General features: G+C 36.7%; 1 protein-coding gene across 2 annotated transcripts in view; it reads left to right on the forward strand.

The window, feature by feature from the left end:
- Positions 1 to 9,642, forward strand: part of CCDC50 (coiled-coil domain containing 50) — a 69,467-nt gene extending 59,825 nt beyond the window's left edge. For both annotated transcript variants that reach the window (XM_070582529.1, XM_070582530.1), the window contains 2 exons: positions 1,829 to 1,935; positions 3,281 to 9,642. In XM_070582529.1, coding sequence (XP_070438630.1) covers positions 1,829 to 1,935; positions 3,281 to 3,300 — 127 coding nt within the window. In that variant the 3' untranslated portion in view covers positions 3,301 to 9,642. The remainder of the gene's footprint in view (positions 1 to 1,828; positions 1,936 to 3,280) is intronic.
- The last annotated feature ends 6,064 nt before the right edge of the window (positions 9,643 to 15,706 follow it).

Below are 15,706 nucleotides of genomic sequence, written 5' to 3' on the forward strand. Positions count from 1 at the left end.
GAGCTAAATCTGTGCCCATCTTCCTCTATTTTATATGTGGGATGCCTGCCACAGGATAGCGTGATAAACGGTGCATAGGTCCATGCCCGGGATTGGAACCAGCAAACCCCAGGCTGCCGAAGTGGAGCGCACAAACTTAATCGCTGCACCACTGGGCCAGCCCCAGTCACGGAGTATTTTTGAGAGTACCACTCGGCTTTTGTTTTTCTGATTTTTGATCACCTAATGAGGTTAATAAAAGAGTGAAGAATAGACTTTACCACCCTGATTACCAATCCCGTTTTCTTGGGTCTAAGTTATTACTTTAGCCACCTGTTTTTTGAAATTGAGTTTCTTAAACCTAGAGTCAGATTTTTTGGGTTCAACTCTACCTATCAGGTCTTACACTACTTATTTAAGGTAAGTGTTATAAATGTTAGTTGACAATGAAAGAAAAACACTGTATTTATTTTCTGATTGTAAACAAATGGTTCAAAGAGAAAAACAAGAAAAATGCCACATGATTTGTTATGCTCACATTAATTATATGTGTATAACAATGGCATGAAAATGGAAAAATGTATGCCAAATACCGTTTGAAAGTATAAGATATGTATCATATAGTCTTGAATGCAGATACTGCTCCTGCTAAGAACGCACACCTATGTAGCAGAGCATAGTGTAGTCATTAAGAGCGCTGGTTTTGAAGTCCAGTTGAGTTTGAGCCCTGACTCTGCCACTTACCAACTGTGTGAACTTGACAGATCACTTACCTTGCTTAACCTAGTATATCTCTAAAATGTGTGTGATAGCCACCACGCAGACTTGTCCTGAAAGGGAGTTGAGATCATCTGTGTAGAACCCGTAGCGCAGTCCTCAATACATACCTAAGTTGACATTGTGCTGGCCTCTTCTGGAAGCTGGATACCCAGAGAGAGACTTACTGCTTGGGGACAGGGTGAGAAATTTGAAAACACTTGCCTTTATTCTTCTGTGACAGAGCCCACTATACCAAACGAATCATAACTTTCCAAACTTCGGAATACTTAGGCCTTCTGGATATATATAATTACACAAAACATCCTACAGCGTGGTTATATGTTTGACAAATTTTCTTGATCTCCTCTGGTTCCATGCTTTAGTGCAAAATTTGAGTCCAGCTTTGAAAACAACAACAAAAGGACAGATTTTGTTCTCCACCTTCACTGCCAAATGTTTGCAAAATCTGTGTAACACAATTAAAATAATAAAAAGTGGAGTAGTAAAAATTTCCTGATGTTTTTCCGTTTTGTCTTCTTTTCACATGAAAAGTTGCCAGTTTGTGACTGCCCTTTTCTTGTCTAAGCTCTGCTTCGCCACCTAGTGGATTAAGGAACTTCGCTTTAAATTTTATATGTTGACCAGTGTCCCTCCTTCCCAGACTCCTGTCCTTCCTCCTTATCTGCCACCCTCTTTTTTTTTCCTTCCTTCCTTAACTTTCTTTATTGCTTTCTTCCCTTCTATCCTTTCCTTTCTTCCTCTTTTTCTTCATAAAAGCTACCAAAACAAAGTAAATTTAATGTTAATGGAAATGGTCACATTTCATTAAATTTTGTTTCTCCACCTCTTAAGACAATGCCCCTCACACATATTGGGTGTTCAGAAAATATTTGTTTTTATTGAATTATATACATCAATGCAAAGGAACAGTAGGATAAAAATAATTTACCCAAAGTCATTCTCTAAAAAGAATTCTAAAACATTGTGGCTTTGCGTTTCTACCAAAAATGCTTTTACTACTGTGACCCAGCCAAAGGTGGAATTGTAGTTACTACTTAGTGTATCTCTTTAAATTCTGACTTCCCTTCAGGCCCCCACCGCCGACCATGACCGATCCTGAGGATTTGGGTTGCTCTCATTTTACAAACCAGCATAATTCCACACGTCATTTCTCAAAATCAGAGTGCTCTCATAAAGGTAAGAAAAATATATATGGTCATGTATAGGATCTTTTTTTATAATCCTCATGCTGTGCTGGAAAAATCAAATGTTGTCTCACAAATCACTAGACTGGAAAGGTAAGTTATCCTTCCTCTCAGATCATGATAGTATCCTTCATGTTTTAGAAAACAAACAAAGATTTAAAAAAAAAAACCCAAAACAAAACACCTTAAATTGAATGCAAGATTTTCTATGTGTTTGCATTTTTCTCCAGAGAGAGTTTATAGCTTTCATCAGATTCTTAAAGGGTGACTGTCTCCCCGTTTAGGTCTACTGGGCATTTTTTATACTGGCTTTTGTTTTCCATCTGCCCATGGCTCTATTAATTAGATTTTTTAAAATACACATGTACATATGCACATCACACAAAACTTTTTTGCAAAAGACAAAAAGGGCAAAGAAAATGAAGAAAGAATATGAAATCCAAGTTGGACCAGATCTTTAAAATGAAAGGAATAGTGGGGTGTAGATGCTTTTCCAGGTGTACACATTCACTTACGTGTATTTTTATGATAGTCATAAAATGAGATAATGAAAACGTAGTTTCTTATATTAATTTCCTCATCTGAAAATGGAGATGATTTTAATAGTGTCAGTGTTGTCAGGGTCATATAAGTGAAATGTATGAAAGCAGATTGCAGTAGACTTTACATAGATTAAGTCTTATTAATTGATGTTTATTTGTTACAGTCTTTCAAGATTTCTTAGGTGACTTTTTGTTATTCTTTTCCCCAAATCCGATGATAGCTTTCCCAAACTTCTTTAAATTTTCTTTTCTGCTGGCATTATAGAATACCGATGCACAAGTGCCACTCCAGACTAATTAAATTGGAATTTCTAGGGGAGAATGGTTGCCAGGCGTTGGTATTTTTTAAAAAGTTCTCCTTACCCAACCCCTCCCCCCACCAACATTATCCATTGTTGAGAATAAGACAAAAGACATTATTTAAAAGATGGATTAGTTGGATTAAAAGATGGATTATCAAAACTACTCATACATTACAGTTTCCATCAGTTGGTGGCCTTTTCACCATCACTGTTTTTAACTGAAAGTAGCTCATGGTTTTTTTTTTCTCAAATTATATGCATGTATTAACTTTTTAGGGATCCCTTCCTGTCCTTGACATACATTTGAAACATAATATTAAAATAACTTATTGATTCTGTATATAAACATTGTACAGTCAAGAACAAAGACAACATGAACCACTTGAAATGCATAGAAATAAAGATAAATTATGTTGCTTGAGCAAGGGGAAAAACAGAGAGTTCAAAGATTTTTCATTAATGGCGATTCTTCTTTTTTTCCTCCTCTCCCCAGGTTTCCATTATAAGCAGTAAAAACCTAGGAATCTGCCTTGAACACAGACTCACTGTAGCAAATACTCCTAGATGATACAGAATGCATTCCGCGCTTATTTTTTTTCTTCGTCTGTTTGTATTCCTGGGCTTTATCTCAAGTGTTTTTCTGACCATAAATAATTTTAATTCATTTAAAATGTTCTGCTTATTCCTGATCACTTGGGCAGTACAAGAAAATCTGGCTTCTGAATAGTGACCCCCTCTGCGCTGTCTATGCCTTCTGGGATATAGGATCTGAGAGCTCCATAAAATGCAGTTTGTGTTAGGTGTGGAGTATTGGTATCCAGGGACTAGGCTTTATTTAGCAGTTAGAATTTTGTGAAGATAATGATCAAAATAAAACATAACATTTGGATGCAACGGAGAATAAAAATCCAAGAAATAGCTTTTTTTGGTGCATTAGTGTATGATGTATTGAAAGACAGAGGCTTTTGCCTTTTGTACTCTTCAGGAAAAAAATCACAACCATAAAATATTTAAAACACACAGACACACACACCTGGAACAGTTGAAATACGTTATTCTGACTGCCTGGATCATAGAGGTTTTGCATGTCCATATAAGTCCTCCCGGGAAAGTTGGCCTAGATGTCATTCTCTGACACTTTTCTGCTATTGCTTCTTCAATAGCAAGGCTTTATGAAGCCTCTGGGCATCGGGCCGTTTGTTAGTATTTATTGGCAGAAATTTAATTCTATGAAATTTTAACTCAGGTCTGTGCAAAGTCAACTGCAAATGAAAAACTTTGTATCCCTTCTCCTATTTTACATTTACTTCCAGAGTTGAGGGAAATGGAACTGGAAGATGGTCATACAGGTGATGATGCCATCATTCTCTCTGGCCATAGATTGAAGTTTTTCTCTTGCCAAAAAACATAGCAGTATTTGTTGCAACTTCTCTAAAATGTTTTGTGTATCTGTCAGTGATTAGATTAATTCAGTGTGAAGTTGATGTTGATAAAGTGGTTCTTTATCCATGTGTTTGGTTCTACACAATCGTTAATGATACATGGACGTCAGATTCTTTTGTACAAGGCCATTAAACCCTTCCTCAAGATATCTTGAGTCTTTGTCTAGCTTCCAACCTCATGGAAATGCTTATTTTTTCAGTACTAGTCAACTTAAATGGCAACCGAGATATATGTATCTCTCTGTATTCCTTCAGCTTGACATGCTATTATTTTCATTGTATGAATCTAATATATTTGGCATTTTAGTATGGTGGTTGTTTAGGAGAGAAATATATAGGTGACTAGAAAAAAAGATGTTAATCCATTCTTTTCCCACTGAGAACCACCTTCAGTTTGCCTTATCCTTCCAGATGGTCTTTAAAATTGGGGCAGTATTCAGGAAGCTGTTTAGAAGAGTTGCTCGGAGTCCATTTGCATCTTTCTTTGTGAGAAAGATCTTTAGTTTCATAAAGTTTTGGATTTTAGGAACTTCAGTAAAAGGCATCTGAGTTAAGTTTTGGGGAAATGGTAATCTAGAAAGAAACAAGACCGTGAGAGATGTAGTCATTTCTGAAAAATAGAGGAAAGGGAAAATAATAGGACTTTGAAATGGCCGTGAGGAAATGAATGAAGAAAGATCTTTGCTTATAAATAGGCAGGGGCAGACAAAGTGGAGGTCCTAGCCTTAAGTCAAATTCCAGAGGCTGGTTTCAATATCCAAAGCTAAAGCATTGTTGACTTATAGTAAGACTATATTTTCCTTTGTCTGCCCTGTGATTTTGCTTCATGTTTTAAAAAGTTTTTTATAGTAGCTTTAAAGAAAAAAACGCAGTGTATTTTTATTTGATAATCAGACAAATGGACAACATCATTTGCTGTATTTTTATTTTATAAATGTTTATTTTTCTATCTCATACAATGATTGGTTTTTCTTTAAAAATTCTACGTTTCTCTTGCCTCTCATGTACTTTATCCAATCCTATTTATTATTGTAAAATGCTAACTGGAGATGATTCATTCAGAAAATGTCAGGCCGCTTAACACGTAACCAGGATGTTCGTGTTTCGGCTGTCCTAGGGAGTGACCAAAGGTGATATTTTCCTTGCGACGCCCAATTCAACATCTGTGTTGAAAAGTTGTTACTTTTTGTTTTTTAGGTTTTTAAAAGATTAGAATTTTGAGGTATTTTTATTTTTTTGTAAAGCAAACACTTTTTAAAGAGTATCAGAGTAATTTTTTTCCTGTGAGTAAGGAGATAGAAATCAAACTCAGCCGGTTAAATCCTCTTATTCTCTTTCAAATAGTGTAATAATCGTCTTTGAGACTGTAGAAGCAACTAACAACTGTGTTTTACGGAACTGACAGACATTCTTCACTGTGTTCTCTGCTTTTCACTTTGTCATTTTTATATAAAGATGGAAGCATTTCTTTTGTTCTTGTTCCTACTGCTGGAACACACGCCATTTAATTTTTGGGCACACATGTGTTATGCTTTAATGTTAGGAAGTGGACTGACACTTCTGGCCTTGGAAAATCTTTCTGTTTCTATGACTCTGTTCTCTGGAGGCCAGGCCCCATTACCACCAGCATTGCTGAATGAGCACAGTATGTTATGGAGCCTTATCATAAGGCTGCTGGACATGTACACCTCCTCCCCACAGCCCAGTAACTTTTTGTAAGTGATTGCCTGAAAGCAGGGTTAGATGAGGGACAGATTAAATATTCTGAATTGAAAAAATTTGGCTCTAGAAGTGTCAAACCATTGCTAGACGTAATTATTTTATTGGAAGACTGGAGAGTTGCTACACATGCTTTAAAAGAACATTGAGATTTTTAGAAGGTGACTTTCAGACCACTGAATTACTGCTTCTCAAGTGACATTATGACAGCCAGCAACAGACTAATGAACTATAAAAAAGACGGTATGGTTTTTGATCATAGAGAAACATCCAAATTAGAAAAGAAAGATACGGATAGTTGCTTCGAGGAGGAAAACCTTTTCAGAGTGGCACTGGTCACTTGGATCTAGACATATTCTAAAATGTGTGACCTTGGGCCTTGTGTTCCACGGAACTCTAGAAAATTATGAACCAGACCCTTTTTCTCCTTTTCTTCTCTACTGTGGCCTACAGCTGACCTGGATGATGAATAAATTTGTTGCTGACTTTGTTCATACCTTTCCTTCAATGACAGGACTTTTCAGTATAAAAATAATTGACTTTTAACTGATAATTGTTTTTCCTTAATATTGTCAAATAGTCTCTAAATTTTGTCTTGTGCCAAACTTCCTTGGAAACACCTGCTGTAATATGGTGCAGTTTACCACATAAGTGGTTAACATTTTCGGGCCTTGATTTTTAATGAGTATTGCCTTTGTATAAAAATCACTTTGGGGAATACCACGGTTATTCATTTATTCAATGATGATTTTCTTGAAAGGTAACTGCGGTGATTGGCTCTAAGATCTTCAGCCTAATAAAGGAACAAGACCTCAGCGTAGTCACCTTTCTGAAAGACTGAGAACAGAATAGAACTTGGACTCAAAGGCTTTTTTCCCTTTTGGGAAAACAGTATTTGTGTGGGGAATGTTAATATGGAAAGGGAACACTGTTCAGGTAGATTTCACTGTACATAGTGTGCCATGTTCTGATAACAAGTGGCTTTTTAGAAGCAATCACAAAATCATCAAAACCTGCTTTGTCAGCACAAAGGAAAAAATAGATTTTTTAAGTACTTTGTCCATTACTTACTGCTCATAGAGAAGTGACTAGATAAAATGGTCCCATTTTCTCCTCATATCTGGTGGTGCCTGTGAGTCTTAAAGCCATAACTGCTTATCTTACTGTTGATAGAATCCTTTTTTCTCCTTAGCCCATAATAGGTCATATGGACAAGGAGAAGCAAATGGGAGACTGCCTGATAATGCTGCATGGGGCAGGGTCATCCAAATTCCTGACAGAAGAGTCTCTTTTATCCCTGTTGATAGCTAAGATTATTAAAGGGAAGAGTTGAGGCTATTGTTGCTCCTACTCTTTAACCATTGTTAGAAATGCTGAAATTTAATCTAGAGAAGTCAAGAAGGAAAGGGTAAATTAGGAAAATTTCACTGCTACAGAGTCACTTTTCCGATGAGACCTGCCTTTATGCCAGCAATGTCTGTAAGGAGCAGTGTTGCCTTAAATTAGTTTGATTCTGACTGAGGTCAGTGTACTGTACTTCCAGTATGTGAATGACTGTCAACTCTCCATTGAGATATAGAATTCACAGGTGATCCCCAAACGTCCTTGCCATCAGAAGCTTTGCCATCAGGAACATCCTCCCACTGAGCTGTGGTGACCTGTGTATACACTGATGGGTATTTCAAGTTGCCTCTCAGTCTGTGAGTGAGCAGTGGCATGACCAAAAGGCTGGTAGGAGAGAGAATTTCCTGGCCAAATTCTTCAGGTGATCACTTCCTAAATAACTGAGAGTTGACCGTCCTTCCTTTCTGTAGTGACTATGTAGAAGATATTTCCAAAGGTTCTATTATGCAGTGAAGTCACTCATTATTGTTTTGTAAGAATTTCACCAACACTCTGATGTATTGAAATGCATACTAGTCACAAAAAAAGGAGGAAACCAAACCAAACAGAGATATTTACTTGAAATGGGATTTCTTGATTTGAAGAGTGTTTCTATTTTTATTACATTTAAGAGAAAATTAATCAGGAAAACTTTTGCTATGGTAGGAAAGACACCAAGAGTGTTTTTTAAGGTTGTGTTTGTTGCCACAAACTAACACAGTCGTCTAAGTAATCATGTTGATTTGTGGAAATATCTGGTCCTGAAAAATATTCTCTTTCCCTTATGTATTTGTGAACACTGCCTAGAAACATGTTCCTAATCGATTTAATATGCCTTTATGTATTCTCAGCAAACTAGAAAATGTTTTTCTCTTTTTGAATAACTATTCATAGCATAGGGAGCCAGCACTGTGCTGGTTTCAGCATTTCAGATAAGGACAGAATTAATTGTGTAACTTAGTGCCCCATTATTCATTGCTGAGGTTCGTATAGAAAGAAGAATTGAAAGACAGGGTTTGAGTGACATTTCCTTCCATCAGAGCAAGGGTTAAGAACAATGAAGAGAGACAGTTGAGAACATACACTGTTTCACATCATGTACTTAGGATGCATTTTTTGTTGCACTGAACTTCAGACCATAATTGCTAAAATAGTTTCTAGCTGTTAAAATTTAGTTGAGAAGGTTTTTGATGCCAGAATTTTTTTCCTGATTAAATTAGCCTCTGAATCCCTGTAGGTTATAACTTCAGCCCTTGCTGTACCCTGCAAGCCAAATGCCCCTTCTCAGAAATAGCTGTATTTTTCACCTGCCTCTTAAAGGCAACCTAATATTTATTTCATGAAGTATTGTAAATAATGAGGAGGTATAGTGGGAAAGTAGCGTATAAAAATGGTGTTCCAAAATAAGAACCCTCTGTAATGGGGTTTCCTTAACAAGAATCCATTCCAGCACAGTGTTCTATTTCGAAAAGGTACCGAATTATAAAGTACAAGAGTTTGCCCATATTAATCAAGTTGCTCAGGAAATTAGAGGTGGTGCTGTCATTTGTCTTGTAATTTGGAAAAGTGCTCTCCTGACTACACAGTGCCCGGGTAGTTTCGGATTCTTTGGTAAGAACCCCTTTGACATTTGGAATGTGGATATGTTTGAAAGAGAAGTGAGATATTGTCACAAGTGCTCATCAATTTGTAACCAAGGCCCAGACAGAGAAGCAGCTTTGAAATAGCTACTTAATGGAGCTGAACAGAACCTTAATGGAATACAGTTGCCTATCTGAGGATAGAAAACAGAGGCCACCTCAAACCACATGCCTATCTAGAGATTAAGTGAAACTGTGAGGGACACTTTGTGGATGCCTTAAAGGTGACTGGTGTTGGATAATGGTGGGTATGTATGCACCCATCTGGACTTGACTGGTAGAAACAGTCTATTTCAATTCACCTTCATACAGCACAAGTTGTTCCTGCTCCTGACCTCATTGAGGAGTATGAGGAACGTGGCGCAGGTGACTTTTTGTGTCTTGGGAGGGTGAGGTGGTAATGACATTCAGACCCTCCAGTGCTCACGCCGCCCTCAAATGCCAGTTATACATCTGCATTAATTCATCTATGCAAGCTTGTGTTTTTATGATTTGTCTTCTACACCTTATGTCCCATTTGATTCTTTAAACATCAGGTTTAACACTGATATTATGAATAATTTTTAAACCAAAGTCTTGTGTAAGTCTGCTTGTTCTCCTGGATGGTCTGACTGAGGCAAACACCAATCTTGTCCTTCTCTCTTAATAAAGTCATCCATTTGTTAAGCCAATTGTCTCTGTCTTGTGTTTTCTTTCCTGCGTTAAGGATTTGAGAAGTTCTGGGAGTATTTTGTTTTTTCTTCTTTACAAAGTAACCTGAATATGTCTTTGTTTAGTCTCAGTAGAATTTTCTTATTCCATTCCATCCACTTTCTGTAACCTGTATAACATGATACTGGTGTCTAGTACAGTGGAATTCTCAACAAATACTCCCAAATCTAAAATTATGCAGAGAAATGGCTTTGTTTTGTGTGTGGTGGTGGGTGGCTTGGTTGATGTATTTGGGAGAAAAACAGGTAAGTGGATGTTCACACAATAATCTGTAAAAATAGTGTAACAACTCAGTCTGCACCACACCTGACACTCCATGAATTTGAGATAATAGATAGTAATAATAACTAGCGTTTATTTAAAATTTTATCTTTATAAGGCTTATTTGTCGTATTTGGTGTGGTAGAATAGTCATGTTGTGGGAACTGATTCTGCAAAAATTTAACAGGTATCTTAAAAATACCGTACTGTTTTCACTGACTACTAAACTCATTTTTAAAGAGGCATCTTTTTGGTTTCCTTGGAGCAGATTTTCTAGGCCTTGATTTGTTCTCTGGCAAATATAACAGGGAATCGAAATGATCTCTCTTACATATCTATACTACATACCACTGCCAGATGCCTGGGGAGCACCAGTGGTGTGCAGGTGTCACTATTTTATTTAGTTGAAGAAAGTTGGTGTGTTGATTTCAGCCTTCATTTTCTAAGGGATTACTGAGTGAAAGTTGCCGGTGAAAAAAGTCGACACGTCCAGAAGCCAGTTTATTAAAGAGGTAATGAGGTAGCTCTCTTTCATACTGTGGAGGAGGCACGCAGTGTGATTGGCGCGCAGAGTTTTGTGGAATGTGGCTGAGTCTCAGTCACAGGCTGTGGCCGTGTGGTGTGGTGAGGCAGCGCACTAGAAAGCCCCTCCTCCAAAGAAAGGCAGCCTGGAGGGCGTTATCTGCCTCCTGCACCTTAGAAATATGGAGAAATCTTTAAGAAGGCTTTGGACTACTACAAGGCAGGGGCTAAGAGTTTGAAGACAACTTCACCCCCGTTTCAAGGGTCAGAAAGACCACTTTTTTCCTCCTCTCCATTGTATCTGGGTTACATGCTTAAAGAAACACACAGAAATTAAAGGCTGAAACATAGTGTACTAAAGAAATCAACAGGAATAAGATCAGGGTGCCAGTCCTGGCTTGCTATGAACGTGCTTCAGAACCTCTGGACACCACTTGTCCTCTGTACCTCAGTTGTCTTACTGTACAGTAGGCACACCGCAGTGAGGGTTGCTGATCCCTAAGCTCTCCTTCAGGTCTAACATTCTAGGATTCCTGCTCTCAAGGGCTTCTGGGTTCCTTTAAGCTGCCCCAGAAAGAGGGCAGCTGCACACACTCCCATGGGCCTGGAAAGTCACAAAAACTTCCTAGGTATTCCTCTGAACGGCCTTGTTCCTAATCATCTGTTCTTTTTTAAAAAAATTTTTTTGACAAAAATTATATTTAAGGTGTACACTGTGATGTTTTGATGTGTGTATACGTTGTGAAATGATTACCACAATCAAACTTAACAGCCATCACCTCCCATAGTTACTGTTTGTGTGTGTGTAGTGAGAACACTTGAGATCTAGTCTCAGCAAATTTTAAGTATACGTTGTTGTCAACTGTAGTCACCATGCTCTTGCTTAGGTCTCCAGAACTTATTTGTCTTATAACTAAAGTTTGGACCCTTTGTCAAGCTTGTGTTCTTGACTGCATTACCCTGCTTCTCCTAGCTCCACACCCAGTAGAGTGCCGTAAACTGAAATGTGTTCTTCTAACCCAAATCTGTCTATCAACCCAAGCGTCGAATGAGAGCCTCCTTCATCAGATGGCCTTTGGAAGTTCTTGTGTACTTTTATACCTCCCACTAGATACCTTGCATTTCATACTCCTAGACATACTTTTCTTACCAATTCCTGAGCCTAATTATACAGATTTGATTTTGGTCATGTTAATCATGACATGCTCTTAATTACACCTGCCATGCTTGCTTATTTGGTGTCATTACTTACCTGATCTTTGCCCTCATGAGCAGCAGTGCTCTCTGCCTGCCTGACCTTGCAGAAGTCTTTCCAGCTGACCCACCAAGCTCCTGCCCTCGTATCCCTGACTGGGCCTTGGGGGCTCTCAGAGACAGAACTGGGGGCGTGTGCGGGTGCGCGCGCGTGCGCGCACGCGGGCATAGCTGACGTTGACTTTAAGGGTCTGTATATAAACGACAATGGGCTTTTCTGGCTTGGAAAGGTAAGTACCAAGTGATGTCATATCAGTTTTCCCTTATGCATCATGCTTTTGGTGTCAAGTCTTAAGAACTCTGCCTAGCCCTACATCCTGAAGATTTTTTTCTGTATATCTTTTTGCTAAAAGTTTTGTAGTTGTAAGTTTTATACTTAGTTGTTGACCTATTTTGAGTTAATTTTTATATAAAGTGCAACACTGAGGTCAAGGTTTATTTTTTTGCCGGGATGTCCAGTTGCCCCACCACCGTTTTTTGAAAAGACCATCTTTCCTCCATTGACTTGTTTCTACACCTTTGTCCATAATCAATTGCGCATATTTTGTGTGGGTCTTTTTCCGATTCTCTGTTCTGTTACATTGATCTGTGTGTCTCTTCCTCTGCCAGGACCACACAGTCTTGATTACTGTCGCTATATAGCAAATCTTAAAATTGAGTAGGCTGATGCCTTGAACTTTATTCTTTTTCCAAATTGGTTTAGTTCTGGTTCTTTTCCCTTAGCATATAACTTTTAGAATAATCTTGTATACATCTACAAGAAATATTGCTAGGATTTTAAAAGAAATTTCATGAAACCTCTACATCAGTTTGGGGAGAATTGACATCATCACTGTGTTGAATCTTTAAAAAAAGACTTTGGCATATCTCTCCATTACTTAAATCTTTGATTTCTTTCAACAGTGTTTATAGTTTTCAGCATATACACTCTACATATTTTGTTAGATTTACTCCTGTGTTTTATTTCTTTTTGTGCAATTATAAAGAATGTTTTTATTTTGTGTCTATGTGTTCCTTGCTAGTATATGGAAATAAATTGATTTTTGTATGTTTATCTTGTATTTTGTGGCTTTTTGTGAACTCAGTCATTCAAGTGTTTTTGTAGATTGGTTTTCTACATAGACAATCATGTCGTCTTTAAATAGGGGCAATTTTATGGCTTCCTTTTCTATCTGTTTGCTGTTTACTTCCTTTTCTTATTGTCTTGACTAGAACTTCTAGCACTGTGCTTAATACAGAGGTGAGAGTGGACATTCTTGCCTTGATCCCAGTCTTAGGGGAGAAGGATTGCTGTCGTCATTAAGTATGTTAGCTGTTGTCTTTTTAGATGCTCTATATCAAGTTGAGGACCTTCCCCTCTTGTTTGAGAGTATTTATCATGAGTTGGTGTTGAATTTTGTCAAAACAATTTTCCTGTGATTGATATGATCATGTGGTTTTTCTTCTGTAGCCCGTTCATTTGGTGGATTACATTGATTTTTCAACATGGAACAACCTTGCATCCCTGGAATAAACCTCACTTAATCAAGATGTATAATTCTTTATATATGTTGTTGAGTTTTGTTTGCAAATATTTTGTTAAGGATTTTTGCATTTATATTTGTGAGGGATATTGATCTGTAATTTTCTTTTTTTGTACTATCTGGATTTTGTATTAAGGCAATGCTGCAAAGAGAGACTTTTTTCTTTTCTGTTTTCTGAATGAAATTGTGTAGAATTGGTAGTCTTTATGAAGATTTTGTAATGAATTCTCCAGTAAAACCATCTGTGCCTGGAGATTTTTCTTTTGGGGAATTTTTAAGTTAAAAATTCAATTTTTTTCTAAGTTATAGGGCTATTTCAAATTCTGTATTTCCTATTGAATTAGAGTTTTTTAAGGAATTGAGCAATTTCATCCAAGATGTCAAATGTATGTGTATAGAATTGTTTGTTGTTTTCCCTTATCTCTTTGATGTATGCTGGGTTTGTAGTGATATCTCCTGTTTTATTCCTGATATTGGTAATTCATGCCTTCTCTGTTGTTTTTTGTTGTTATTTCAGAGATTGATATGTTTTATTGACTTTTTCAAGGAATCAGCTTTTGATTTTGTTAATTTTTCTCTATTCTCAATTTCATTGATTATTCTTTCTGCTTGTTTCAAGTTCATTTTGCTCTTCTGTTTTCTAGATTCTTGAATTGAGAGCTTAGATTATTGATTTAAGACTTTTCCTCTTTTCTATTATAAGCATTTCGTGACATAAACTTCCTTGCTTTATTAAATTAAATTGTACTACTGTAGCTGTCGCACAAATTTTGATTTATTGTATTTGTCTTTTCATTCCATTCGATTCAACGTAGTTTTTAAAATCTCCCTCAAGACTTGCTCTTTGATCCATGCTTATTTAGCAGTGTTCTGTTTCCAAGCTTTGGGAGATTCTCCTGATATCTTTCTGTTATTAATTTCTAGTCTTATTCTATTTTGGTTAAAGAACACACTGTATGATTTTGATTCTGTTAAATTTGTTGAGATTTGTTTTATGTCCCCGCATATTGTCTATCTTAGTAAACGTTCCATGAGCACTAAACAAAATGTATTCTGTTGTTGGGTGGAGTGTTCCACAAATGTTGATTAGATCTTGTTGGTTGATGGTGTTGAGTTCTTCTGTATCCTGACTGATTTTCTGTCTAGTTGTTCTATCAGTTGTCAAGAGAGGGATGTTGAAGTCTCCAACTATAATTTTCGATTTGTCTGTTTCTATTTTCAGTTCTATCAATTTCTGCTTCCCATGTTTTGCAGCTCTGTTGTTTAATGCATACACATTTAGGATTGCTGTGTCTTCTTGGTAGAGTGACCATTTTATCATTAGATAATGCCACTCCCTGTCTCTGGTAATTTTCTTGCTTTGAAATATACTTTTACTGATGTTGATATAGCCACTTCTGCCTCCTTTTGATTACTGTTTGCATGGTATATCTTTATTTATCTTTTTAATTTCAACCCGCCTATATCATTGTATTTGAAGTGAATCTCTTATAGAAAGTATATAGTTGGGTATTTTTAAGTCCATTCTTCCATATATATCTTTTAATTGGTATATTCAGATCATTTAAAATTAATGTAATTATTGTTCTGTAAGAACTTGTTTCCCATTGTAAAACAAAAATAAATTACAAAAAAAATAGAACTTATCTGCCTTGTATTTTTTGTTTGCTCTTTTTTCCTCCTGTTTTTCATTTCTCAGTTTTCTTACCTTCCTGAGGGTTACTTGAACAACTTTTAGAACTCCATTTTGATTTATTTGTGGTGATTTTTGAGTATGTCCTTCTGTATGCTTTTTTGGTGTTTGCTCTATTTATTACATTATATATACGTAACTTATCACAGCCCACGAGTGTCATTTTTCAAGTGTAGGAGCCGTACCTCTCTTTGTGTCCCTCTCCCCATTTATAGTTATCTTACGTATTTTCTCTACATGCATTTTGAATCACATCAACAGTGTTATGTTTTTTGAATCAGCCATTAAATATTTAGTAAACTCAATGGAAAGGAAATTCATTGCATTTATCCATATTTTTACTTTTTCTGTTGTTGTTTTGTTCCTTCCTCATATTCCAGGATTCCTTCTTTTAGCACTTCTGGTTTGTTTAGAGAACTTTCTTTAGCCGTTGTTTTAGAGTTGATCTTCTGGAGATGAATTTTCTTAGTCTTTCTTCAAGTGAAGATGTCTTGATTTCTTCTTCATTCTTGAAGGATATTTCAACTGGATGTAGGATTCTGGGTTGACAGTTCTTTTCTTTTAGCACTTAAAACGTGTGTCATATTCTGGCCTCAATAGTTTCTTATGAGAGCTCTGCTAACATTTAAGTTGATTTTCCCATGTAGGTAAGGCGTCATTTGTTTAATGCTACTAAATTTTAAGACTTGTCTTTAGTTTTCAGATGTTTAACTATAATGTGTATAGATGTGGATTTCTTTGGGTATATCATGTTTGGGGTTTGCTCAGGTT

This window comes from Equus przewalskii, chromosome 18 (genome assembly GCF_037783145.1).
Source record: "Equus przewalskii isolate Varuska chromosome 18, EquPr2, whole genome shotgun sequence".
NCBI lineage: Eukaryota > Metazoa > Chordata > Mammalia > Perissodactyla > Equidae > Equus > Equus przewalskii.